The 25,962-nt window shown below is 41.9% G+C and overlaps 2 protein-coding genes across 8 annotated transcripts in view; one reads left to right on the forward strand and one right to left on the reverse strand.

The window, feature by feature from the left end:
• Nucleotides 1–226: 226 nt before the first annotated feature.
• Nucleotides 227–5,322, forward strand: LOC124301692 (protein HIRA homolog). 3 transcript variants are annotated; one of them, XM_046757064.1, is made up of 11 exons: nt 227–556; nt 637–699; nt 1,100–1,210; nt 1,741–2,339; nt 2,427–2,708; nt 2,947–3,326; nt 3,449–4,001; nt 4,084–4,273; nt 4,429–4,713; nt 4,828–4,922; nt 5,009–5,322. In XM_046757064.1, the coding sequence occupies exons 1-11, from the start codon at nt 520–522 to the stop codon at nt 5,123–5,125; spliced, it is 2,712 nt and encodes a 903-aa protein (XP_046613020.1). In that variant the 5' UTR covers nt 227–519; the 3' UTR covers nt 5,126–5,322. The 3 variants fall into 3 exon arrangements, with proteins under 3 accessions (XP_046613020.1, XP_046613021.1, XP_046613022.1); XM_046757065.1 differs by having other exon boundaries at nt 229–556; nt 3,061–3,326; nt 5,009–5,320; XM_046757066.1 differs by lacking the exons at nt 227–556; nt 637–699 and having other exon boundaries at nt 1,123–1,210; nt 1,769–2,339; nt 5,009–5,321.
• Nucleotides 5,323–5,475: 153 nt separating this feature from the next.
• Nucleotides 5,476–25,962, reverse strand: part of LOC124301690 (nesprin-1) — a 137,703-nt gene continuing 117,216 nt past the window's right edge. For all 5 annotated transcript variants that reach the window (XM_046757059.1, XM_046757061.1, XM_046757062.1 and 2 more), the window contains 10 exons: nt 24,869–25,825; nt 19,752–20,054; nt 13,460–13,717; nt 9,691–12,429; nt 9,358–9,542; nt 9,002–9,040; nt 8,320–8,826; nt 7,970–8,213; nt 7,485–7,540; nt 5,476–7,149 (listed from right to left, as the gene is read on the reverse strand). In XM_046757059.1, the coding sequence (XP_046613015.1) occupies nt 6,930–7,149; nt 7,485–7,540; nt 7,970–8,213; nt 8,320–8,826; nt 9,002–9,040; nt 9,358–9,542; nt 9,691–12,429; nt 13,460–13,717; nt 19,752–20,054; nt 24,869–25,825 (5,508 nt within the window). In that variant the 3' untranslated portion in view covers nt 5,476–6,929. The remainder of the gene's footprint in view (nt 7,150–7,484; nt 7,541–7,969; nt 8,214–8,319; nt 8,827–9,001; nt 9,041–9,357; nt 9,543–9,690; nt 12,430–13,459; nt 13,718–19,751; nt 20,055–24,868; nt 25,826–25,962) is intronic.

Genomic DNA, 25,962 nt, shown 5'->3' on the forward strand with positions numbered 1-25,962 from the left:
TATATTTTTACCCCCCCTCTTTTGAGGGAGCAATCGGAAGGAAGCTGCACACCCGCGTCCTCAATCAGTCAATCCGATCGCTCTTCTACGCGGCGATGTTCCTTCCCCAGCCGTTCTCACTAATCTGACGCCAAAGCGGCATGGGTACAGGGGATTCACTGGTCGGGTGGTTCCTCAAATGGTCACCGATGGTGCCACCACCCTGGCGCTATCAAGGGCCACGCGTGATGCCGGCTTTCTCACGTTTGCTCTCGAGGTTCACGTCGGTCCGTCGGTCCATCCGCAGGATCGTTTGAACGAATGAGAAGTTTTGGCGTCGCTAGCGCGATATTCGCCGCGGCTAGGTACTTTAGTTGCGGTGCCATGAAGCTTTCGCGGTTGCACGATTGAACGTACATACACGTATACATGCATACACATATTTTTTCTCGAAAAAAAAAGGTTATGAATTCAGTTTTAGTTATAGAATTTCTTTGATAATTGTGACACGGTGTGAAATATCTTGCACATTTTGTTAAAATGAAACTGCTGAAACCTAACTGGGTTACTCACGATGGTTTGTACCGCAATCTCTTAACCGATACCTAACCTCAAATCCGACTCGAAAATCTTTATTCATATTTTATACATTTCTAGAATTTCCCATATTTTCTGTTGATATACATCCCGATGGCAAAAGATTCGCGACTGGTGGACAAGGTGAGTTACTTTTTGTTATTATTTCGGAGGATGGATTTTAAAAAACAAACATTTTTGTCAGCGTTCGGTCCATCGGCCCCTGCGCGAAGGGCAATGTCCGATAGGTTAGGATTTAAAAACCCGCCCATTTTTAATCTGTCCACACTTTGCTACCGATGTTCAGAGTAGGGAAACATGTTTTATCCTAAAACTATGAATCTCAATAATTCGTTACTGGCTTCGTATCAAGTTCTTCGTGTCAATCGGGTTAAAGTTTGTCTCAATTTGAGCGTGTTGGATAATCAAAGCAAGCATGGATTATTAACTGTTTGTCGTTGAATTAGGAAGATGTGCTAATATTATTAAAATCTAAGATTGTATACTATGCTTTACAATCATCTGTTTTTTGTTGTTTCAATAGGAGGTGATTCCGGCAGAGTGGTAATATGGAATATGCAACCAATAATTGATGAGTCTGCGGAGATTAATCAAAATGTTCCTAGAATGCTGTGTCAACTAGATAATCATCTTGGTAACCAATTATTTATGTCGATGTTGTCAATCATAGTAATCCAGAGACTGGTTTGAAGGAGAAAATTTAAATCAGGAAATAATATTTATTTGGACAATTATTTGAATTTTTTACCATACCTTTACCATAACGCTGTTTGGTATCTGATACTACAACAGGTCAGGTATTGCAATGTTTTTGAAAATGCTTATGCTACCTGCAACTACTTATTCAGAAACTCAGAGAAAGAAACAACAAACAATTGGAATTGAACGAAGAGTATACGATATACTTTCAGGTTCAGGTTCTATTAGAAATACAAACTATTATTTGTTACCGAACAAACTGATTTAATACAATCAGTCCAGTTCTTTACACTGAGTCATATTGAAGAAACAGTAAATCAAAATTGATACTCGTTTAGCCCTCATTCCATCCAGTCTCTTAAGTATTTGACTTGCCAAAATCCTGGGTTGATAAAACTCGCTGACTACATTCCATTTGCCTATGTATAAGTAATGTATATTTTCTCGTGTGACACATTCTTACAGCATGTGTAAATTGTGTTCGTTGGAGCAGTGGTGGCTTGTTGGCCTCGGGAGGAGATGACAAGCTCATAATGATATGGAGACTATCGGGAGGTAGTGGTGGAAGTTCTATCTTTGGTAGCAAAGCCGGAGTCGAGACTTGGCGATGTATAGCGACACTCAGATCCCACGAAGGAGACGTCCTAGACTTAGCGTGGGCACCTCATAGCCCTTGGCTGGCCTCAGCATCTGTTGATAACAGTGTCATCATATGGGATGCATCTAAATTCCCAGCCGTGGTCGCTGTACTGAAAGGACATACCGGGCTAGTAAAAGGTGTCACTTGGGACCCGGTCGGAAAGTACTTGGCGTCGCAGTCCGATGATAAAACATTACGAGTTTGGCGGACTACAGACTGGGCTGAAGAAGCTTTAATTTCAGAGCCATTCGAAGAGTGTGGTGGCACGACTCACGTTCTTCGATTATCCTGGAGCCCTGATGGACAGTACCTGGTTTCAGCCCATGCAATGAATGGTGGAGGTCCGACTGCACAGATTATCGAAAGAGATGGCTGGACACAAGACAAAGACTTTGTTGGACACAGAAAGGCTGTCACTTGCGTTGTACGTGAAAATATTTGATATTTTTGATACCACGATTATACTGTTACATATTGCCACAAAATTCATGTCTGCTTCTGTAATTTTCAGAGATTCAATGGTAATATTCTACAAAAAAAACCTCCAGGTAGCACGAAACCTCAACAGTATTGTTGCGTTGCGATCGGATCTCGAGATCGTTCACTTTCGGTGTGGTTGACGTCACTCAAGAGGCCTCTGGTTGTGGTGCACGAATTGTTTACTCATTCAGTACTGGATGCCAGTTGGTCTCCATGTGGCCTAAGATTGGCTGCCTGCTCTTGGGACGGGTCAGTCGTTTTCATCGAATTTACGCAGCAGGAGCTTGGCCAGCCACTAGACCACACAGAGCAGGTATGTTTACATGTGTTATCTTTAATGTAATCATTTTTCAAGTCATAGTGGGTCGTCCAGTGTATGTTTATGCTTCGACTTTTAACAAGTAACTCCTCGCATACTGCACAACCATCAAACGATTCGATAGTAACGGATTGAAATAAAATAAAGTGAATAAGGAGTTTCTAAAATCTAAAGTATTGACAACAATTGAAGATTTGAAGTATAAATCGAATACCCAGTTCTTTGCCAACAGAATTTAGAGCCTGCTGCAGCGAGATACTCTCTAGTAAACAGCAACGAGATTAATTTGAATAAAAAGATAGAATGCGTACAGCAGAGAAGTAAGCAATCGGATGTCATTTTACAGAGCACTCTCCACGAACGTATGTATGGTAAACCACTGGTTCAAGGGGGTTGTATGGTCATGGAGGCCCCTGAGCTGCTCAATTTGAAACCTCCAGCGCCACCCTCTCAGCCTTGTCCACCGCGGCCAGTACCGGCTAACAATACACCTCCTCCTTCTATAACTTCGACACCAGCTAAAGGCCCTATCAATAAACAAATTGAGACGAGGACCTCGGATGGAAGGAGAAGAATTACACCCATGTTCATACCGCCACCACCAGACACAATGTGAGCTGAAAAATAATAACGAAGTTTTGATCATGATTGCACTGAAATCTTTAGATATTGCACTTGATTTCTTAAGCTAAGTTCATCAAGCTATGGAGACGAAATTTTTGTATTTTCTACAGGGACACATCGATAGGTGGAGGTGTAGGGCCCCCGACGTTTACAAGCACATCACAAACGAAGAGTTCTATTATCATAGAGAAACGAGACGATGTTGTTACTCCCAATGTCAGTTCAGCATTGAATGCCACACTGCCTGCAACACCAGTGCCGACACTGACGTTAAAACGTCGTGAACAGACTGCCTCGAAACCGCATCATTCTACCCTTAGCAAAAGACTGAAATTAGTTGCAGAAAGAAGTGCAAATCACATTGTTTTCCCTGCGATAAAGCCATCCAGCTCTTTGTCTCAACAAGCCGGACACTATGCAGTGACCATCACAAGTAGTCAAGGATTGGCTCACCTGCAAGTATTCAGGGGCACCGATTCCGAACCTATTTGGGAACTGTACCTCGGTTATAATGCGGTGGCCTTGGCCGCTTCCCCGGCAGTTATAGTGTTAGCACTAGAAGACGGCAGTATTCACACTTTTCATCCAGCTAAAGGATCGAGACCTGCTCCTCCACTGGCTCCTCCAGCACCACTGGCCAAATTATATGCCATTGGAAACATGGTCAGTTGATTGTTTTTATTCTAAGAGTTGACGATTCTGCGAAGCACTTAGAAATAGCTTACATACCTATTTCTTCTGCAAGGTAATGGTCATATCAAGCTGCGGTGCCGTCAGAGTATGGGAATTCGGTCCATCTCCTCGTCTCATCGTCTCAACTTCAGCAGTTCATTTAGTCTCACCTGGAGCATCACTCTTGTCCTGTACCATACACAACGGGATGCCACATTTATCATTTACGAACGCCCGAGCTTACATATATCACAAAGAAATGGGTAAGACTAAGTTCTTGATAATTTTCCCTAATTTGACGGTCACTTCACTTATTTCATAGTTGCGAAATAAGTCGTTTATTGCATATTTGGCTGTAACATTTCTTATCCACCTGTAAATCCGTAATTCAATTATTTTTTTCCAAACGATACATCAGGTACTTGGCTGTTGATTGGTGATAACCAGGATCCGGTATGGCGTTGGTCGTCTCAAGTGGCTTCCAGCACGTCTGGTGGCAGAGCGCCGCGAGGCCCACTATCATCGTTGCAGGAAGCTCTTCAGCGTACAGCGGGAAGTGCGCCACCACACCCGAGACCACCTCACAGTGCGCCAAGTGTTGTTGCTTATTTGGAGCAACAACTTCTCGCTTCGAAAGCGCTCGGGAGTTCGCAAGAATACGTCCACTGGCTTATGGCATTAGTATCTTTTTTGTTAACTCAAGGCAAGTTGTGAAGGACGGTCATGTTGGCTTTGTAATATTGTTTGGCTCGTATCTAATATGCTCACTATTTAATGATACAAAGTTTAACATTTTGAAGTTGAATCTTTATTACAGATGGATTAGAGAAACGTTTAAGGATAATACTCGACGATTTATTGGGACCGAGTCATGGATCGGCTGCAAAAAGTGCCTGGGAACCTACAATGCTGGTATGTAACAAACCAGCACTAAATACATTTTTCTTTAATTTTAATTGATAATTCGAAAGTAATAAAATTTTACTTACTCGGGTCAGGGGATGAACAAACACAAGTTGCTGAGCGACGTATTGGCTGTTGTTGGGGGGCATCTGCGCTGGCAAAGGCTGTATCTGGAATATGCTGAACAGTTAGCAGCGATGAAACAGACATGATAACGGTACGACGACACGGTAGACTGAATTTTCATTGCAACAATGATATTTATATATATATATATATACATATATATACATATATACATAGGTATACCTAACTACTATACAAAATGTATATTTATTGCAACATTTATCAATGAAGACTGTACAGATTTTTATATTTTACGTTGTATGATAGTGAAAATAAATTATTATGAAATGAGTTTGGTGAAGTTGTCACTACTTTTTATGTTGGAAACTTGTATCAGCACGATTAAAACTTTGCTGACGAATACACAGATCGTTATAAATTTTTTGAAACCGTAATCCGAGGGAAAGGGAAGGATATAGAAAAAATACACGCGAAATAACTGCATTGTATTTAATAGTGTTTATAGCAATATATTATAATATCGATAGATGTACACCACCGTTAAGCTCTTTCTTTATAAAAATACGTAACAAAGCTCAATGTGCAATAAGCAAAAAACATGTAAATTATCAAGCGTAACTATTTGGCTTTAGGCCCGGTAAGTATTCGTATTTTATTTCGCCAATTAACTTATGGTTAATCTGTGCGTTCAATAATTTCTCGTTCGTTTTCGGAACAATTTCTTTCGATTCTTGTTACACTTTCAACATGGTATACACACATTGTTCGTACCATCATTCGATAAACTTTCGCATTCTAATTCAGATACACGCACGGCAGTAATATAATAACAATTGATTATACAATTAAATCAATTATATTGTACAAATCTAAGTTCCTTCTGTCGAGAAAACCGCAACTGGAATAGCACCATCGGACCATGGATATTGTTCTAAGTCTGACTTTGAATGTTCCACTCTTCAAAATCAGACTTATAACTAAATCGCAATAAAACTAAAACAATATAGAAAAATAAAGTTAGGCAAGTATCCTTTGTTCCCCTCTATAGTATGAATGTTGCGTACAGTAGGAATACATGTATTATAATGTTAAATAAAAGTACTTTATAATATATTATACGAGAGGTTAATCAGGGTATATTGCGGGATTGATTTTTGTTTTATCATATATTTGGATAAGATCACAATTTGGACACGAACATTGTAATAATAAATAAGACGCATTTCAACAACAAAAAATGATATAAATAAAATTGTGATCATATCCGATATTAATTTACGTATAATAATAACATGTGTCGGTTATCGCAAATTATAGTGTATAGATATTACGTAGTAGCGGTATTAAATTTCATACGGCACGCGTGTTTGATTAAGTAGAATATAAGTATACATTACCATCAAAGGATGTCAGCCTTTTCTTTTTTATCAATCGTTTTATCTCGGCGTCGTATGTACTTTTCTCGCTTGATGTACATACTTTTGTTTCTTTCAAAATCATAAATGCAACAGTCGTAATAATATATATCAATTTCAGACGTCAAGATTTGGTAATTACACATCCATATATCAAGACTTCTTCCGAGCGATCCGTACACGCAATATTACATCATAATATACAAAAGAACGTAAAATAAATTATAACAATTATTCTCTGCCAGCCATTACGAATATTCAACCGCTTGGTCCGCTATATATGTTTTCTTTATTTACAAAATCTTCTTGTAAAACTAACTATAATCTAACATTACAGCAGTATAAACTGTGCTAGGTAATGAGAGATGAAAATGTACGAATAACGCGCGTAGTCGCCTCCACCGAATAATTAACTCTTTGCACTTGACCACTTTTACTCCAGCACAGATTACATCATGCTGTAAAGTCTATACTGACTGGCATTTGAGAAGAAGTATTAATGTCTTTGACACTGTTACAGGGGAGGAGGTCCGTTAGTATATTCAAACGATGGACTGAGGCTTTTCGCCAAATTGTTAGATAGCGTGCAACTGTAATCTTCTTCCGCCGAAGGTACCAGAGTTGCAACGCCAAGCAACAACAGCATTAACGCTTGGATCGGAAGCGAGGCTCGTAAAACACGTCCCAAGAACCGATATCCTCGCGCTAACACGGTTCGATCTTCGTTGTCACCACTGAAACACAGGTAAACGGCAATGTAATGAACAGGTCAATTTTTTCCCGTCGCTGAAATGACAAACTCCAACTAATAAAATTACAGATATACAGGTGCTCTACGAGTGAAAACTATAAAACGCTATTTTTAAAATACGTTTGAGCAAAATATATTGCTTTGGTCTATAATTCTTCTGAAGAAAATGAGTGTTTTCGATATCACGTATTTAAATCAAATTCGTTAGTCTCCGACTGGACTTACGTCCGTATTCAACAACGAACACTTGACGGGCTTAAAACGAGTGTCATACTTTTATTTCTTAATGATTGTATACAAGGAAATAGTGAAACATACTCTCCAGCAGCCGTGTCGTGGGGTTGAACAGTTCCTGAGGTAGCTTCGTCGAGTAACTAAAATTAAACAAAAAAAGAAAACGAAAACTATAGATACGGTGCACTGTGTGGTTTCTACTTCAATACGTAAGAGCGAAATTTAGATAGGCGAATATACATTACATCGTTTTTCTCAATCCCATCAAACTACATTATTATTATTCTTTTTACCTAGATGTGGCTCTACTTTGGTGCAATTACCTGGGTTACCTTAATCCAATAATACCAAAGAAAACGTTATAATTTTGACTAAATATGAACAACGTCAGAAGTCATTTTTCGCATTATGCAATTTATCGTTCTTAAAAAGTTTCTCATTACTACAATGTTAATCACACAGAATAAAATATATTCATCGCTGACCACAAAAAAAAAAAACGATCCGTTAGTGTTGCGAAATTTTACGTTACAGAGTTAATACTTTCTTGTGATCGAGTAAATACTTACATCTTGAGAAAGGGACGCAAGCGACGAAGATGTTGCAGCGAGGCCCACTTCTCGTGGATCTAGTCCAAGAGCTGCGCCCAATTTTAAGGCGTAAATTCCGGTCAGTCGACGAAGCGACTGCAACCGAAGACGAAGTTCCAAAAGTCGTTTACGAGCTTCGCCGCGTTCTTCCAGCAACTGGTTAGCAGACTCTTGCAGAGACAATACGCGAGGTTCGCATCGTTCGAGATCACTGCGCAGCTCCCTAAAACATAACATAGTTAGTAGGACAGTGGTCCACGGGTATTTCTCCAGTCCAATCTTATATCATCGCTGATCGTCTTTATCCGCAAAGAATTGGGCGAACTCACCTGAACTTGTTGTACTTTGCCTGGATGATGTTGTTATTTTCCGTTAGGTCGATGGGTTCGCTGGCTCTTATCGAAACCTCGGTTCTTTCGAGCCAAGTTACGAGTTCCTCGATAATACGGTGGAACTGCTGATTGCCCATGAGGGCTGTTTGCAGCGCCGATTGCCACGAGCCTGCTGCTTGGCAAACTCTGTCCCAGCGCATATTCGCCGTTGCCAATCTTTCCCGCAGTTCGTTTGCACGTTCTATATCTTCCGTGTGATCAGCGAGATGAGTTCCCACTATATTCAGACTGACGACTATGCTCTTATGACTGTCAAGATCGAGTAGGAATTCACGGTGGTCTTGTATCACGTCTTCGAGTTGTTCTATATCACTCGGCGGCGATTGCTGCTCGCTTTGTGTACCCTCTGCCAGCTGTAGCCACTTCTCTAATCTCCATAGATCATTATCAAGCTGAGCCCAATTTCGCCGCGAGCAAAGCGGGCATGTCAATCTTCCGCCGTCACTGTATACGGAGAAGAGAAATGTTTTAACAAGAGTTCCTATGCGGTAGTATTAATTAATCATTTGCATGTTTGTTGTGTATTTGCACGGAGATTGTGGTGTTTCGTTTGAAACTGCGGATTATAATACATATCATGCACTGTTAATATTGTAAGCTGGTAAGTTAAAGGACTCACTGTTCGCATGGAAAAGAGTAATCGTCTGAGAGAGGAGACCTGGATACGAAGAATAAATTTTAGTTAGTATTGCAGTGGCGTTGAATATATTATTTTTGATCAGTTGGTTGATTAATATTGCTTAAAACTATTAAAAGCTGGAAAAAATCTGTATCATCGAATTCTCGAAGTGTATAATATTAATTGTAGTTAGAGCAATCACCGTTTGTAAAAAATTATAGCCAGACTTTATAGTGTGATCATAATTAGGCTGAAATGAAAGCGTTATTCTCCGTTGTTAATGCGTTAAAATAAATTCCACGATGAAGACTATCTGAAAATTTCAGAAGCAAATATCACGCCGTATGGTAAAGTACCTGATTTCTCTTATTTGCTGTTCTCGAGCTCGTGCTCGAATCAAAAGTTCCTCATATCGAGCTGTCAGTACTGCGACTTCAGAACTCTTCGCAGCTTCTTCACTCAGCTTCTCGTCTCCGACCAGCAAACCGTGTAAATGTCTGACCAATTCCACGGAGGATTGACAGCTTCCAATTAATTTGGCCTGGGTGAACAAGTACAAAGGAATAGTAATACGGCGGAAGAGACATAATGGTGGAAGCCAAAAGTGCACAGAATGTAATTTGAATTTCATCACATTCTGTGAGGAGTTTCCATCACTTCGGTAATAATGATTCAGCATTAATACTAACCATGATTTTCGCAGCGGCAGGAAGACCCGGTCCAGCAACGGGATCCGGTGTGACGGCAACCTCTAGAGCATCAAGCGCGGCTCGACACTCTCTAATCGCACCTTCCAATTCCATGAGATAAGCGTCGCACGAGGTCATCCTAACAATTCTTGGCAAGGTGTCAACCTGCACAGCCGAATCTTGTTCAAATTTAAGTGTTTCCACCTGTATGGCTGCGTCGACTTCCATTTTCTCTTGCGATTCAACTTGAGCGGGGAGATCGGCGAGACGGGATTTAATGTCCTTCCACAAAAGTTGATATTCGTCAACAAGTTCCTGAATAGTACCGACATCGTCGGCGTGACTCTCCTCCATCACTTTCAACGCTAATTTGTCAGCCCGTTCTAGGGTCGCGTCCAGCGCTACCAATTCTTTTGCTATCTCTGCAAGTTGCTGCATCCTTTTTCGCGGAGAGGCTTTTTGCTCTGGAGTAGCCAAGTGCTGAAGCTGCGTCAACCGAACGTCGATTTGCGTCAGCGCAACGACAGCTGTGCCGTGAATAGTGATGAATTCGCGATAACTCTTCTGCTCGCTTTGCAGCGCAGTCAACACCGCATCAATTCTGGGTCGAAGCGCGTTCCACCTATCGATTACTCCACGAACATCAGCGGTCAAAGATCTCAAATTGTCAGGCTCCAAACCACCCTTAGCGAGGCGGCTGTAGTTCTGTTCGAGTGTCTGACGAGCGGGACTGTGAGCTTCGACGTCTTTCAACATCTTCTTGGCCTTCTGCACAGTCTTCGCAGTCTCCTTTTTCGACAGGTCATCGACATGACTTTCGAGCTTCTGCAATTCCGATTCGGTTTTTATGAGCCACTCTTCGTGTTCCGTTTTTAGCTTCTCCAACTGCTGGAGCAGCTTCCACGCAATCATGATCTTCCGTTTGCGTTCTGCGGAACCAACGCAAGCCGCTTTCCACCGTCGTTCCAAACCGTCCATCCCAGACTTGATGGCATCCGTGTTGAAGGATGCCTTCCAAGAGTCACAATCACTGAGCAGTATTTCACACAGGTTCAGAACCTCTCCGATGTTGCCGCTTTCGGCTTCGATCATCTTCTGCAGGACGTCGTGATCTTGGATCTTCTTGTCGACGGCATTCTGACTCCTTGCTTCAAGGATGAACGGCTCATTCAACTGCACTTCGATTCCTCCGAGCCACTGTCTTATCTCGGCTATTCGTCTTTCCAAGTTATTAGTCGTGTGAACCAGGTCTTCTATCTTGCTTGTCCGAGCTTTACTGGCATTCAACAACTTCGACCATCTCTCGTTGAGCTCGTCTAACGATCTCTCCAGTTTCTCTCTCTCCGTGCTGTCCTCTGCAACCTCAATCAACTCTTTACCAGTGTTCTGAAGCCAGTCCAATTCCCTCTGCTTAAGAGCCATTTCGGCTTGAAGTTCGGACTCTACCCTCTTCAGAGCCTCTTCAGGTTCATCCACAGCCATAGAGTCACAGTTCTGTATTCTATCCTCGGCATCTACTGTCCAAGTGATCAATCGAGATCGTCTAGTTTCCCAGCGGTTATAAAGGCCGCATCGTTCTCCTAGTCTGTGAGCAAGAAGAGCCAACTGATGTTCGAGGTCCCCGTGCTGCTGCCACAGAAGAGAACCGTGCTGGTTCAGGGACTTCATTTCGGAAGGACTCAGGCACTCCTTCAATTGTTCGGCCGTTATACCAAGCGCTTCAAGATCGGAGGTGGTAGCAGCCAGTTTGGCCTTGACATCCTGAAGCGAGTCGAGCTCTTGACGAGTTCGCGTTAGACTGCTGGGTCCAAGGAGGAAGGCGTTGTTCAGCGATTGGCTGACTTCTTGGAAGGCAGATGTGATTTTGGTGCTTTGTTTTTCGTGCTGTTCACTGAGCTCCTGTATCCGGACGACGAAGTCTTTCCAAGTTTCAAGTCCAGCCCGAATGTTTGCTATACGTTGCGTATTCGCGGCGTGTTCCATGCGCACCGAAGCGGCAAGGGCCTCGTCGCAGTTGACCAGCAGAGATTCTTGCAGGCCGGAAAGAGACTCGGCCTGCATCTCGCCAGCGGGTAATTTCTCCAAGAGGGAATGGATTCTCGCGAGGACCTTGTCCAGTCTTCGCAGATGGATGAACCGGAGCTGGAGTCTGCTCCTTTCCCTCTCCGTCTCCTTGAGCCAGGCCAAAAGCCTGTTCTGGTCATGTCTGTACTTTTCCCAAGCAGCGAGACGGTCTCGCACCGCGGCATGTCGTTCCATGATCTTTGCGAGAGTCTCATTGTGGAGATTCGTCAAGGCGTTAAACTGCTCGGCCACGGAGAGTTCGCGACCCTCCTCGGAATTCACGGTCAGCAAGAGATTCTGCTGATCAGTTAGCAGGTTCTTGTGAACCTCGCACAGGTGTCTGTGCTCTGAGAGACCGCTGTAATCCCCGGGGACTCCCATCGACAGGAAGTCTTGAACATGAGCGAGATACTCCTGCCAGAGACGCAAAGCAGCCGCGCCGTCCTGCGAACGAACCAATCGAGCCGACAGCCGATGATACTGCTGGAAAGTCTCTCGGAAGACCCTCTGCCATAGTTGCAGTACTTCGACCACGGAGGTTTCTTGAGGTGCAGTCTCCAGGGCTCGGTCTTTTATCGACTGCAAATGAGGCTCCGTTCGCGTTAACGCTAGGAGATGATTTCTGAGTAATTTCAGTTGCTCCTTTGAATCTCCATGACCTACGGCCGCGAGACTCTGGAATCGAGATAAGGTTGTGTTGCGTAATTATTTTAACGAAAGACGTATTTACACATGGTAACGGAGTAAAAGTGAAACACTGTTTGGTAAATGTTTTCATACGGAGCGGAAGAAAAAAGATTCATCTTAAACTGTGGGGGATATAGCATGTCGGTAATCGCTGTTTGATCTTGAATCGGGCGATTGCAACTGCAATGGAAATTCTACCGGGAAATTCACGCCGCCTTCGAAACTCCAGTGTACGTTAAGTTATAGGAACCACAGCCACTCAGCTGTTGCGGATTCCGTGACCAATGTAATTGCCACTCAGTGAGCCTACTGACCTTGACATAACAAATTGTTTCGAAACTACAATTAAAATATAAGCGTGTGCCGGGGGGTATGATTGAGTTGTGCCAAGCACCAGAATCGCGCCAAATGCCCGCGCTAACATCAACGGGAAAGGCGCCGTGACTAATAACTCGCAATATCGTAAATCCACGCCACGTATACACGTTTATTCAATCTACACCTCGAAATCACCAATTAAGCTAAAAATCCACACCCCGTCTGTTTCTGAGGTACCGATGAATAATTGTTTCTTCATTTTGTTTTTTTTCAAGCAAAGTTGCGCTATATTCTCTTTATTAGTCGGTCCACTTTCCGATTGAACTTATTTTTGTTTACACGTACAAAACCATCCCAAAACGCTCCACTTGACTTCACAATATCCCAAGAGCCACACGTAGTAGACTGTGTCAAGAGCGGCACTTGTGCCGGTGACACCGTATCTGGATATATTCAAGAGAGCGTCCGAGGATACGATAAGCAAGATTTCTGCCCACTCCCGAAGACTACTCTGACAAGAACGTAACGGGAAGACAACGATCTAAAACATATATCTACTTAACGTACAAGCTCGCTTCTTCCGGCACTGCAAAACAATGCAAATTGTTACACAAATCACGTACTTCCGTTCCAGATTACAGACACGGGGGTTGGTGCCGGTATCATTTAAAGTTTACGTCGCTGAAAATTGCGTACACACCTGCTGGACAGAGTCGAGGAAGATCTTCGTATGGTTAAGATCACCGATCGCCAACTCCTGGTTCAGCGCTCTGGCGTCTGCTGTGTCGGCCAGAGTCGACAGGGCTTCCCTTACATCCTCAAGACGGCGACCCAGGGCCTCGACCTCTGTCTGTAAAGGGCCGCCTGCGTCAAGGCCAACGTCCGAGGCGATCTGTGCCACAAGTCCACGAAGTTCGGCCAATCTCTCCTTGTGTTCGGCCAGTGTTTCCTCGCAAACCTGCATTTTACAATTGATGAGAAAAGAAAAGACGTTAAAAATTGAACGAGGAGAATTGAAATAAACATTTTTTTCTGAAATTCATTGCAAGATTTCAACGGCATTAATTCAGTGACACAATCGACGATCTGCAGATCTTTATAGTTAAATTTCAAATAGAATTAACTTTGGACTAGATTTGTTAACAGTTTAATGCCCTTAATTTAAACTGAGGGAAACCCTGTTTATATAAACTTTACGAATTCGTTTTTCGTAATTTTGTGATAAATTGTCGCAAAAGAGGAGTTTCGAGAAAACGTGTCTGAACTTGCTACTTGTAATAAAACTAATTCACATATATCCAAAGAATATCTTAATGTTGTTTACAAATGCGTAATAATTATCGTTTCTCAAGGTCCAATTACGATTCGACGAGTTATCGTTACGTATTAATGTTACTTGCTGTATGAAAGTACGTAACAATAACGGATATATAATATTATTACCCGAACGAGAGTGCCGATAGACGCTGTTCTTTTTTTAGCCATCTGTATTATCGGTGCAGCTTTAAACGTGTTTGAGAAATTCTTTTCTCCAAACGTTAAGGATTCTCGTTTCAAAAGCTACATGATATTCTAATATCAATACTGACGCAACCGAACGATTCCGAGATCAACAACTTCTATAACCGTCAAGCATTATTTGTATATTATACAAAAATTCCACAGCAGCACAAAATGATGCCGATAATTCATACCTATATTCATATTCTTTCCTGAGAACGAAGCAAAAAATGTATTAAAACTTTCACTATATCGGCCGTAGGAATTTCCATTTCGTATGTAATACGCGGGAACGACGGCAGCTGCCGGTATTTTATATATTTGCTGGTATTTGCCCCGGAACAAACCAACTCTTGTGCGCGAGCGTGTGTTTATTGTGACTTTGAGGATATTTATAGATATCACCACGAGGTTTCAGTCTCCTCCGTCGCTCTCCACCAGGCTACAGGAGTGTTATAATTTTGAAACGAATTTCAACCGCGGTTGGCAGCGTATATACATAGAATTTCATCGACAATCCAAGGATCTTTGCCGTGTCATTACTATCCGTATTTCGTTACAGTGTGGATAAATTTTATATTCTTAAAATCGATCAAATTTAGCGATACATCGAATGCGTCTCATCTCCCGCGGTTAATTGAGAAAATAAAATAAATTCGAGCTACATTCGTGCATATATGTCAACAGATGTTTAAGCAGGCCGTAGAAACCAGCAACAGCGACCAGATGGCGAATTACGCTCAACGGAATCGTGATGATTCGGAAGCATTTGACGTAATCGCCAAGTTACCAAGTGTGTTATTCGTGTTCGCTTAATTAGACTATATTTAATTAAACAACGATCGAGTATACAGTTAGCTCTTGATACTCAAGTAATGAGATCGGGTAATTAATCGGTACTTTAGTCAATCGGTCTAATGCCCTTTTGCTTGCAATAACACAGTATTGTAGGTAGGTACTGTCTACGAAGTTAATCAATTTAATTAAAATGCTCGCTGCAACAACTGAGGACTCAATTTTTATATTATATCCAAATGCAGGTACAAAAATTCTTTGCAAGTAAAGTTTGAAGTCTTTATAATCGTAAATAACCGCTGCCATTTACGTTTATGTGATAAAAACTGAGAGACAAATTTTTAGAATATTAAATGCTTTTCCGCACCAATTTCTTGTACATGTCTGTACAAATTTTTTAATAAAAAGAAAGCGACGGTATAACGAACCGAAAATAAATGTTGAGTCATTGACATTTTTAGTCCCCGTCTATAAGCTCTATTCCGAACCAACTAAATTACGTTGAAGTACGTGGGTTATTATCGGTGGTCCGTCTCTCGTCTGAATACCACAGTTTTTAGAAACCTTCTCGTACAAAACAGACTTTCAAATAGTTCAATTTTTATTATGTAGCAAGCGCAGTTTTTCAGATGTGTGCAAGTTAAGAAGCTTAGTTCATTTCATATATCTGAGATATGACATGCGAGATAAGTTTAGTGCTGACTTAGCTAGAGAAATTGTTTAACATTCCAAGATAGCAGAACTAATTATACAACGTGCCTTTATCAAACATGTTTCTTCTTCTTTCTTATTTGTACTAATCTCTGAAGTGATCTTACAGTAATTGGTTCATGTTTTCGATAAATTGAAGCTGCAGACTTACTGCGATTAAAACGATTGAACTCCGATGAACTGCAAGTAAGGAAAATTGCAGAAAAGTGAAGAAAAAACGAAAGTTACACGATACGTGCTTCTTAACGCTATTATACCTTTAGTTCTTCCGGAGTGCACATAGTTCGCTCATTTGTACCCAAGCGGTAAAATAATCTTCACGTGCCGTCGACTGCACTTTGACGTTTCACTAATTGACATCACGTGGCCCTAAGCCACTGAAACGAAAGTGAGAGAAAGAGAGAGATAGAGATAGCGAAACACGTGTGTAGAGATACTCGGAAGGAACGTCATGTCTGCGCAAGCAACATACCGAGAAAGTGGGCGTAAAATATAAGATAGATCCGACTGATTATATCCATTTAAAAACCCCGGACCCGAGTGTATTAATTTTAGCTGAGTTTTATTAGCGTGGGCAACAACAACGGGGACGAAATCACTGTAGCGTATAATGGAACACTGTGTTAGGATATGGATGCAAAAAATCAACACTCGACAGCCCGCCGAGATGAACTCATCGTCGAGTTCAGGCTCGGAGGAGACCAAAAATTTTTTCAAATATTCGAAAAATCCGGAAACACCGATCGGCAGGCGCGAATACACACGAACGAAGGCTGAACGCGGATGTGTATCTGTGAAGCAGGCGTCGCGACGCCCTGGTCCAGACTGGCGTCTGGGAGGATCGATGCGCCGACTCCCTCGCACAATACTTCCCCTGTCGACTGTCGACGACCCCTCCGACCGACTCGCCGAGCACCCTTCCAAAAATCTTCGGCCATTTTTCCCGACCCTGCAGGGATTTCTCGTTTAGAAACAGGGGAGCCGTCGGAGCGATCTCACTGCGGATGACAATGGCTACGCTTTTTCAAATAACCGGCCGGAACTCTGCACGTGCCTGACGCACTTTTCGAGATGATGATCGCGCGTGCGTCATACGACGATCCCCCCAAAACCATGCGGGATAATCAGTCATTGAAGGGGTCCGAAAGACCGGGAGGGTGGAGATCGCCCGAGGAAAGATAATGGTCTATTTCAATTTTATAATCAATATATTTAGAGACTAGACCTCGATGAAAATTCAAAAATAAATTAGTGGAATTTTATTCCTAGTAAGAGACAAAAATACCTACGCTGGGCAGTTAAAATTGAATACTTTGTTTTAGTAACTTTATTATATCGCTAAGTGGTCGAGTGTTTATCTAAATACTACAGTCGTAAGTTAACAGCGATTATTTTATAGAAATGTAGAAAGGAAGGAAGAACAAAATTATAAACTAAAAACTAAACTGACTTATTTTCTTTGGGAAAATTATTTCCCACTGATTCAAAGAGACGGATTTTTTTTTCGCTTTGAAGTCAATTCAGTATCGCTAAAATAAAGCAAACTGCGTACATTTTTTAAAACTATTAATCGGAAATGGAATTAAACAATTCCTAAAATTATAATTTCTACCCGCGACGCAGTGGCGTTCGATTTGTCAATGCCCGATGACATCACGTGTGCCCTGCAGCAGCGACAACTGTTCATTTTCCGACCATATGTCAGACTCTTGGGGTGTCGTGGGTTAGGAACAAAAACCGGCCATGAAGGCGAGCCGAGGGGCGGATGTACCAAGTCGTTCCGTAGAAATAATACACCCTGAGACGATTCATTTACAGGGGTTTCTTACCCGCGAGATTTATTTTCTACACCTGTATTCGTTTCGTTGTAAAATCGTTCAATTAACGTCTATTCAAACTGACCATTTCTCACGAAGAATTAAATAAAAAATAATTTAAAAATATATCCCCAAAGTAAGAAACCTATTGCGAGATATTGTGAATAGAGGTAAACGAGTGATTGGTCAAAGCCGGTTTATTACGGTTGAAATCTCTACGTTTTATTTTTAATGAGGTTCAAGAAACACTGCCTGATCTCTAGAGGCCACGTTATTAAGATAATCTCTCCCGAAGAGGTTGCACGCTGCAGATAAGAACTTGCGTCCAACGCGCTGACGGTAACTTAAAGCTGCAACTGAATTGACAACTATTATATGTATGCACCTTGAAATCAGCGTGCGTCACGCGTAAGTGTAAGCTAATTAAGCTACGCATGATCTATTAGCAAAGCCTTCCGCTTCTAGTAACTTCCGGATTAACCCTAATCGGTCACTGAGTGTGAACCCCCCCCGCCCCACGACATTTTTCAAACTCCTCGTAGAGTTCAAAAATAGACTTTCATAGTTTGTTTGCTCGAAATCAATTTTGTAAAAGTTTTTTATTCCGTTTTACTCAAATTGTGCCGACGTTTTACACTATTTAAACAATCAATTTTGGTTAAGAAAATTTGGAGAATTTTTTCAACGATCTTTAAATAATAACTGGATACCTTTTTTAGATTTTTAGAACTCATTGTTGAAGCAGGATATCACTTTTTAAGAGCTGGGGTGAATTTCACCTCGCGTGAGCGTTAGACGATTCTACCAAGGTGTGACAATATTAGGGTTAATACGCCAAAAAAGCAGTGAGCGCAACAGGGATTTGTACGGTTTCAATTTATTACACTGCTATACTTCGAGCGGATCGGAATTTACGAGAATTATCGTACGTCATAGATTAGGCGTGAAAATTAATTTTATAAAAATCAAGAAAAATTCATAATATCAAGTTTTCCCTGAAGTAAGTATGTTAGAGCACGACGTAAAATGGAAATAGTTGAAGCGTCGTCTGACCTTCCCTAAATCGCACGATTTATGCCTGCGACAACCTTTGAGCCATTGAGTCATGTACTCGATTAGGACCGGAAACCGTTCACCGATGCCCTCAACCTTATTCACCAGTGCCAACTGGCAAGACGTGATTAAGGTAAAAAACAAACAATTCTTATTTGCATACATTTCGGCATCGGACCACCGCTGTGTATGTATCTAATATACCTCTGAATAGGCCAGTGTTATAAAAGTGCGTCATACGGTGGTAATTTTGGAATCATTCTGACTATCGATGACTCACGTTTCCAATGTGTTTGTGCATATACACAATTGACGAACACTAATGCGTGCGGTCGATCTGTGTTCGGTACCGACTCAAGGTTCAGTTTCGCTGTAATCGGACGCTGATCGCAATGTCAAAGTCATTCGCATAGGTTACTCCGTGACCTTAAAGAGGGGATGCCAGTAGACGGCTAACAATGTGGGTGAATTTTAGAAATTTGTATATCCCGCCAAGCAATCACTCGACTCGATTCGATTGGGGTTTGTTTTATTGAAAAGTAAAAGACCGTGGTGTATTATTTACATTTCTTTTTTTTCACGCTTTACAATAACAATGCTTCCTACTAATTGATTCCAATTGAAAAAAATATCTCGACGAAGCTTGATCTATAAAAATACACCCCAATTGAAATCAATAATTTGTTACGGGGCTGAAGTTAGTAACGTTAACGTAACGAACCATCAGGTGATAAAATAATAAATTCGCAACTTTAGAATGACTTTCAAGAACTTGGCATTTCGAACGAAGAGTATGTTTCGTTTATCATGGTTTACAAAATTGCATATATTCCCGAAAATGCGAAGTAACAATTTTTCCTAAATATGCATCGTTACAGTAACGTTACTAACTTCATGCTCAAAATTAATTGCGGTTATCGCGGTATGAATTTCTGGAATTCACCTACTTTTTTCCAAGTCTTACACTCGTTTTCCCCCTTAAGCGGTTCAGCGAAAGTTACCGATCAATGAATAAAGCTAGTTCGTCGATTATGCAACCGATTGCCGATTAATCGCCACGTATCGTGTCAGAATTTAATTTTCTTCTTATCTCTGCCTATCTTAATTTCCACATACCTTGACTTGCTTCCTTGCTTCTTCGGGTGGCAAGTTGGACACGCTGCCCATTTGCGTGTCGACCCAAGCCTTGACAGCGGCGCTTGCGTCCCGATATTGCTGCCAAAGTCTAACGGCGTGATTATACTTGTTGCAAAGGGCGTCTAGTTCCGCCCTCGTATCTTCCCAGGCCTGGACCGCCTCCTGGACGGCGGCTTCGACGCGTTCCCCGACCTCCGCCGTACAGGACTCCCGTAGAGGTTCGGCTGCGGCCCGAAGTTCTCCAACAAGGACCTCGCGAGCGCCCAAATCTCCGCTTAGACCCTGAAAATTTGTTAAGAAAATGTTGGTCAATTTTTCGGATTGGTCAGACGGTTTTTACCATCACTGGATTATGTTCTCCGACTAATGCTTCACTCCGGCCAACCGTTCTAGCCTTTAAAATAAACAAGGTCGCTGATATTTCTACATCGATGTTGGACTCGGAAGTCTATGTATGTATAGAAATCTGTGGCTGGAAGTCGGTTTCCGGCTTATATTCGCGTCTCTGTAGGCGATAAATACAACCGAAGATCAAAACAGTGGTTTTCCAGGCGGCTAGACCGGGTACCTACGTTATGTTATATACAATTCCTGTGCACTGCTTGATCGTAAAATCGCATCTGGTTTTGCTCTCGTTTCAAACAGAGATATTCAACAGACCGGAGTTCACTTGTGGCTATACATAGACGCGTCGAAGCAATGTCGATTTCAACTAACAGACGGTACAGCTTTATGGTCTGCATTCGCTTATCTGCACGTCTTGTATTCGCTCGTCTTCAGTCGAGAGAGGTTCACGCGATTGGAAGTATAATCTATACACCTATACATATATACATGTAATATGCATATGAAGATTAGTCTTTCGAGGAGAGAGTGATAAAAAATTTTAAATACACCATGCGTGGGTAATAAAATATCCCTATTATACATATACGAGTACGTGATGCACTAAGGCACAAAACGGAATTTATTCTTATAATTATGCAAAAAATAAAATATCTAATTTTGCAGTCAATTTTCTTTCGCATAGCTTTCTGTCCTCGATTCCTTCTACAAATAAACTTCCCCGCTATGTAATGTCGTTGTAATACCGATTCTCAGTGGCACGCTATCGCACCGCTCAGAAAATGTTTTACAACAATTATTAGATGCCGAGCGAATCAGTTCTTGACGTATTACCCTTCACTTACTAATTCTAAGTGAGCCGGCCACTCCTAAAACCATTTCTTCAGATATCGGTTGAATCAATACGTACTTTCGTATCCTCAACGTTTCTACGCTCGAAACGAGTCCCTGTATCGCCGTACAAAAGGCACGTATCGAAGTTTGCATTCGGTTTAAGGCTAAGTAGCCACACACGCGAGTCTCTGCGTGTATGCAAAAAGATTCCTCCCGGCTCTGGCCCAAGTATATTAAAGTTAATTTTATTCCTTCATTCGTACTGGTGGAATGACGTAAGATTTTTTCACGTACAGCCAGGGAATCGACGCACGTACGATTCTGCCGACGATGGATGATTCACGAATTGAAGTATCAATAAGGATTATACTAAAGTAACAAGTTCGATTTGGCTGCCGTAAAAATATTGCAAACAATCGTACAACATATACTTGTATACTTATAAGCATTGAACAGTCCTAAAAGTGGAAAAGCGTACCAATAATTCAACGTTAATTTTTTCCTCCACTAAATTATGAACAGTAATTTAAACTTTCCTGATTAAAAACCACCTCTGTAATGATAATAATAATAATCACGATGCTAATTCTTATCTGCCGTGAAACTAAAATCTCATAAATCACAACAATAATACGCAGCATGATTTATTCAAGAACTAACATCATCCATCACGGACTTCCAATTTTTCATTTGAAACGGTGTTTTCTTCTTCTTTCTTTATCTCTAATTTTTCTTACCGGAGACCGAGGACTCTTTGGTTTTGAAAAATTTGCATAGTACGGTATAAAGTAAACGTAGGTGAAACTGCCGTTCTAAGGTAAATACTCGTGCGGGTATACCAAACATATTGCAGAGGTGCACGTGATGCTTTTTTACATGAATAGGAAGGTCCACGTGGCGACATTTAGTGACACCGTTCGGTCAGCGCGTAACAACTTTAGCGATTATGTCATTCCAAGTATAATTATTATTAACTGGATTAACAAACGGCACGTTGCAGGATATATTCACAAGATATAATACCAACTATGAAAGAGAGACACGCGCGTTAGGCACCTACACAAATTTACACAAACATTCATTCCCAAGCAATCAACCGTGTCCATATAATATAATATAATAGAATACGAGAAACGTATCAATGAAGGACTCACGACGCAAAGTCTTAAGAGGATTTATTTTTCGCTTAGCCAAATTACCCGGGATTTGACCCAAATATTTTCTTTTCAGTGCGTAGTATTGGAAAAAAATTCTTACTATTACGTAACCAACAACGATACAATAAGGACAAGTGCGTCGGGTTTTGACTTTTAAAGGACGTGAATTAACAATCGTTCGTTACTTTTTTTTTCATCTACGAAGATTTTTTTTTCTTGTTTGCTAGTTGGAAATTTTTGAACGTGAGTCAATGTATACGTGACTCGAGTTTCTTATCGTCAGCAGCAATTCACGATGAACTATAGCTACGGAGACTTCCGTTAGTGGAGCTAGTGCTAAAGTTAACCGAAACTAAAGCAAAGTAACGGCTTAACTATAAATAACCACCTCTATATGTATAAACGCGTTGCATTTCGCGGCAAGGAGCGAAGTTGCAAGTCGCATATTTTTTGTACTTTATACATCAAATCACGGTACAAAACGTTGGCTTGCAGTCGAATACGGATCTAAAATTTTACTCGGCGGTATATAATTCTGGCTATCCATTTTGCAACGTCAACGTTCATTGCAGCGTGATTCCCATGGAACAATGACGAGATTACCTGGGAAACTAGGAAGACATTCACAGCTCGCATCACGACTCAGCCAATGTTTTACGGTTCAGTGCCTGTGCAGCAGGACGCGATGCCGGTTCGCTAACCGGAGGTATAAAATCTGCGGACACCAGCTGATTGCAAACGTCAACGTCAACGAATAATTTGCATAATGCGCGGAATACGTTAGCTAATTTTTTACCTGCAATTTTTTGTATCCAAAGACCATCAAATATGCGGGTAGCGACTACGAAAATACATTGCATATAATTCTACAATAAGTTTAAACGAAAGAGAATGAATGTTCGTTCTCACCTAAATATCCGCTGTTCGATAGCAAGAATAGCGCAGAGAGTTCGAGATAAACAGTTTAGAACAATGCAGAGAAATTATGAAACCGAGACTGCAGATCTCAAGGCGTCTCAGCTATGCAGTCATCGAAGAAAACTGCGATAATATGCACGAGTAAGAACCTTGGCGACCACGTGAACACGAGAGATAGGCGTTCCACACACGGAAAATATGCAATAAACTGCATTAACGTATTTTTTAAACGGATTCACAATTACGTATATAACACTATCTTGTAATACCACGAGGAACAACACCAACGATGAAACGTAACATGCAAAACGATGTACAAACATTAAGAATTTGTTTAAACGACGTGGAGGTTCCGACACTCGATCACCGGTGTGTTAGAGCGCGCGATCTTTACTGGCCCACGATTGGGCGCCGACTGGCGAGAAGACCGTTGATAGCACCGTGGCCGCTACTGATAGCATTCCGAAACAAATACATAATACGAATCAAGCCGCCCGTCCGATTGGTCGGTGCGCGTGCGTAGCCGGCGAGTTTTAACGTCCGTGAAACGGTCGGAAGTTGGATGGATAGGTGAGTCGTTGGTGTGTGCAGCCCGGCGAGGGCGTGGATCGAGTCAAAGAGTCTTATCTCCACGGCTCCATGCAAGTCTAACGCCTCGGCTTTCTCGTCCAAACTATGACGCCGAGAATTTCATTATATTCTGAGGGTTTGAGTCGCTCAGATTCGAAACACATTAAATAAGAATGTACGTGTAAACTAAGTTGTCACACATATTTCTTATGCCGAAATAAAGATACTCTAAAAATTTGAAACTGTTCGGAGCAGCATTAGGGTAGATACGGCGTATAAGGCGTCTGAATACGGTCATAAGTCAAAAGGTTCCTTGTTTATGATGGAACTGTACATAGACCGTTTTCGGATAAGATAAAACATTACGGTAGCCTATTTTCTACTTTACCGGCATTTTGTGGAGGTATTATGTACCCGGCTATTGAATGCTGTTTCTTAGAGCTTGGTTATCTCAGACTCCATGGTTATGAGTATGGTGTAGACTCGGAATAAAATGTTCGAAAAGCGCTAACGACATTTCAAAGTGCGACTACATCGTGTTTTATGAGAGAATTTGAAACAGGTTATTATATTATTGGCCAACTATTTCACTCGTCGATTAACACCTACACGCTCGCAAGTCAGAAACGCCTTGAGATATGAGGTCGGCGTCAATTATAATGAACTGTTCATAGTACCTACGACTCCGCGATATTGATGTGTCAATGTGGCACATGATAGTTTTTTATTTGAAATCTATACGCGAATATAACGTACTATGCAACAGGAAAATGGTATCAGAATTCTTTTTCAAATGCAAGGGGCGAGGAGAATCGAGATGTATTTTTAATCCAGTTTCAACGTCTATATATATTTCACAAGGGTCATTGAAACCTGCTGCACCGAAGCCCAAGAATGCTTCGCTGACGATAAGCTGCGTCTGCAGTAACAGTTCTCTGTCGTTACAGAATTTGAAAGGGTTCGTTAAGCAATACAACGATTATAAAGTTGAAACTGGCAAATTGGTAAAAAAAAACGTAGTTACTGATCGACAATTTATTTACCCTCTTTTTAAGGTGTAGAGCAAGAATTTAACGGGGTATTATAATTGGATTTATCCACGGATTCGATTGGATGAATTTTCATAAATTATTAAACGGCAAATAATACATAGTAACAATAGTCATTACACCGAACTCTACTATCCACCGAGCTCATTGTCTTACGAGCGACACCTTTAAAGTGATGTTCTTCAACTGATAAAAAGACGATTAATTTATACCGATATCTTACCTCCAGCCGTTCGGTCGCCTTCAGCAGTCTTTCGTAGTCGACGGATCCCTGGACGGTAAGAAGTTCCATCATGTAATCCGCCTCCTGAACGGACTGCTGAACGAGCTCCAACTGCCTTTCAAATCTGCGCCAGAGCCCGAGTCTGTTCCGAAGAAGAGTAAGGAGTCTTGCGCACCGGGATTCCAGTTCAGTGTGTACATCCTGAAGGTTGGAGATTTTTCTTTCAACGGCGAGTGGTGACACCGACACCCTGGTCCGCATCGGTAGGGTGTGAAGAACCTGGCGTAGTCCCATCAGATCTTGCCACAAGTTGGTCAACTCCTCGGCGACGCCGTGGCACCGATCCACGCACGCCGCCACGATTTCACTACCTTGACCCTCGTTGCCTTCGCATTGGTCAAGAACGGATGACTGTCTCTGATGAGATCTACGAACCCGCGCGAGACCTCGTTGCAAGGCTTGCAAGCGCTCTCTGAGAAGTTGCGCAGCGTCTAGCTCCTCGCCGATCAATCCTTCGATGCGGCGTGCCGATGACAGCAGGACTCCGACCCGCTCGCTTTCTGCAGCCGGAAGTAGTCCTAGCCGGCCGAGTTCCTCCTGTATGATGACAACTCTATCGAAGAGAACAGATAACCGTTCAACGTACAGGTCAAGCTCTTCTTCGGTCTTCAGAACTCCATGGAAATCGTCGATGGTGACACGAAGTTCGTTCAGTTCTCGCTCCAAGAGCTTCAGCTTGTCGTTAACCGGGACGTCGCTCGACGATATATTTTCGGCAACGGAAGCTTGGATCGTGTTTATCTTTTCGGTAACGCCTTGCCAACGGTCTTGGAGCTCACCGTGGAACTGCCTCTGAAGCATCTCGTCTGACAATGGAACGATTCTAAGTGCCTGCTCGAAGTTGTTCTCAGCCTCGTTACGGATATTATTGTGCACCTCGTACTGCGCTTTTATTTCCTGGAAGAAAGGAGAGACCTTGATTTATTTATTTATTTATTTTTTCATCTCAAAAACCCTCTTTTGGCGGGGAATTCAACTACTCGAAAGAAGGACTCCGTGTATCCGGATCTTTAACCGAATTCGTTGGGCTCATA

Source organism: Neodiprion virginianus, chromosome 3, assembly GCF_021901495.1.
Source record: "Neodiprion virginianus isolate iyNeoVirg1 chromosome 3, iyNeoVirg1.1, whole genome shotgun sequence".
Classification (NCBI taxonomy): Eukaryota; Metazoa; Arthropoda; class Insecta; order Hymenoptera; family Diprionidae; genus Neodiprion; species Neodiprion virginianus.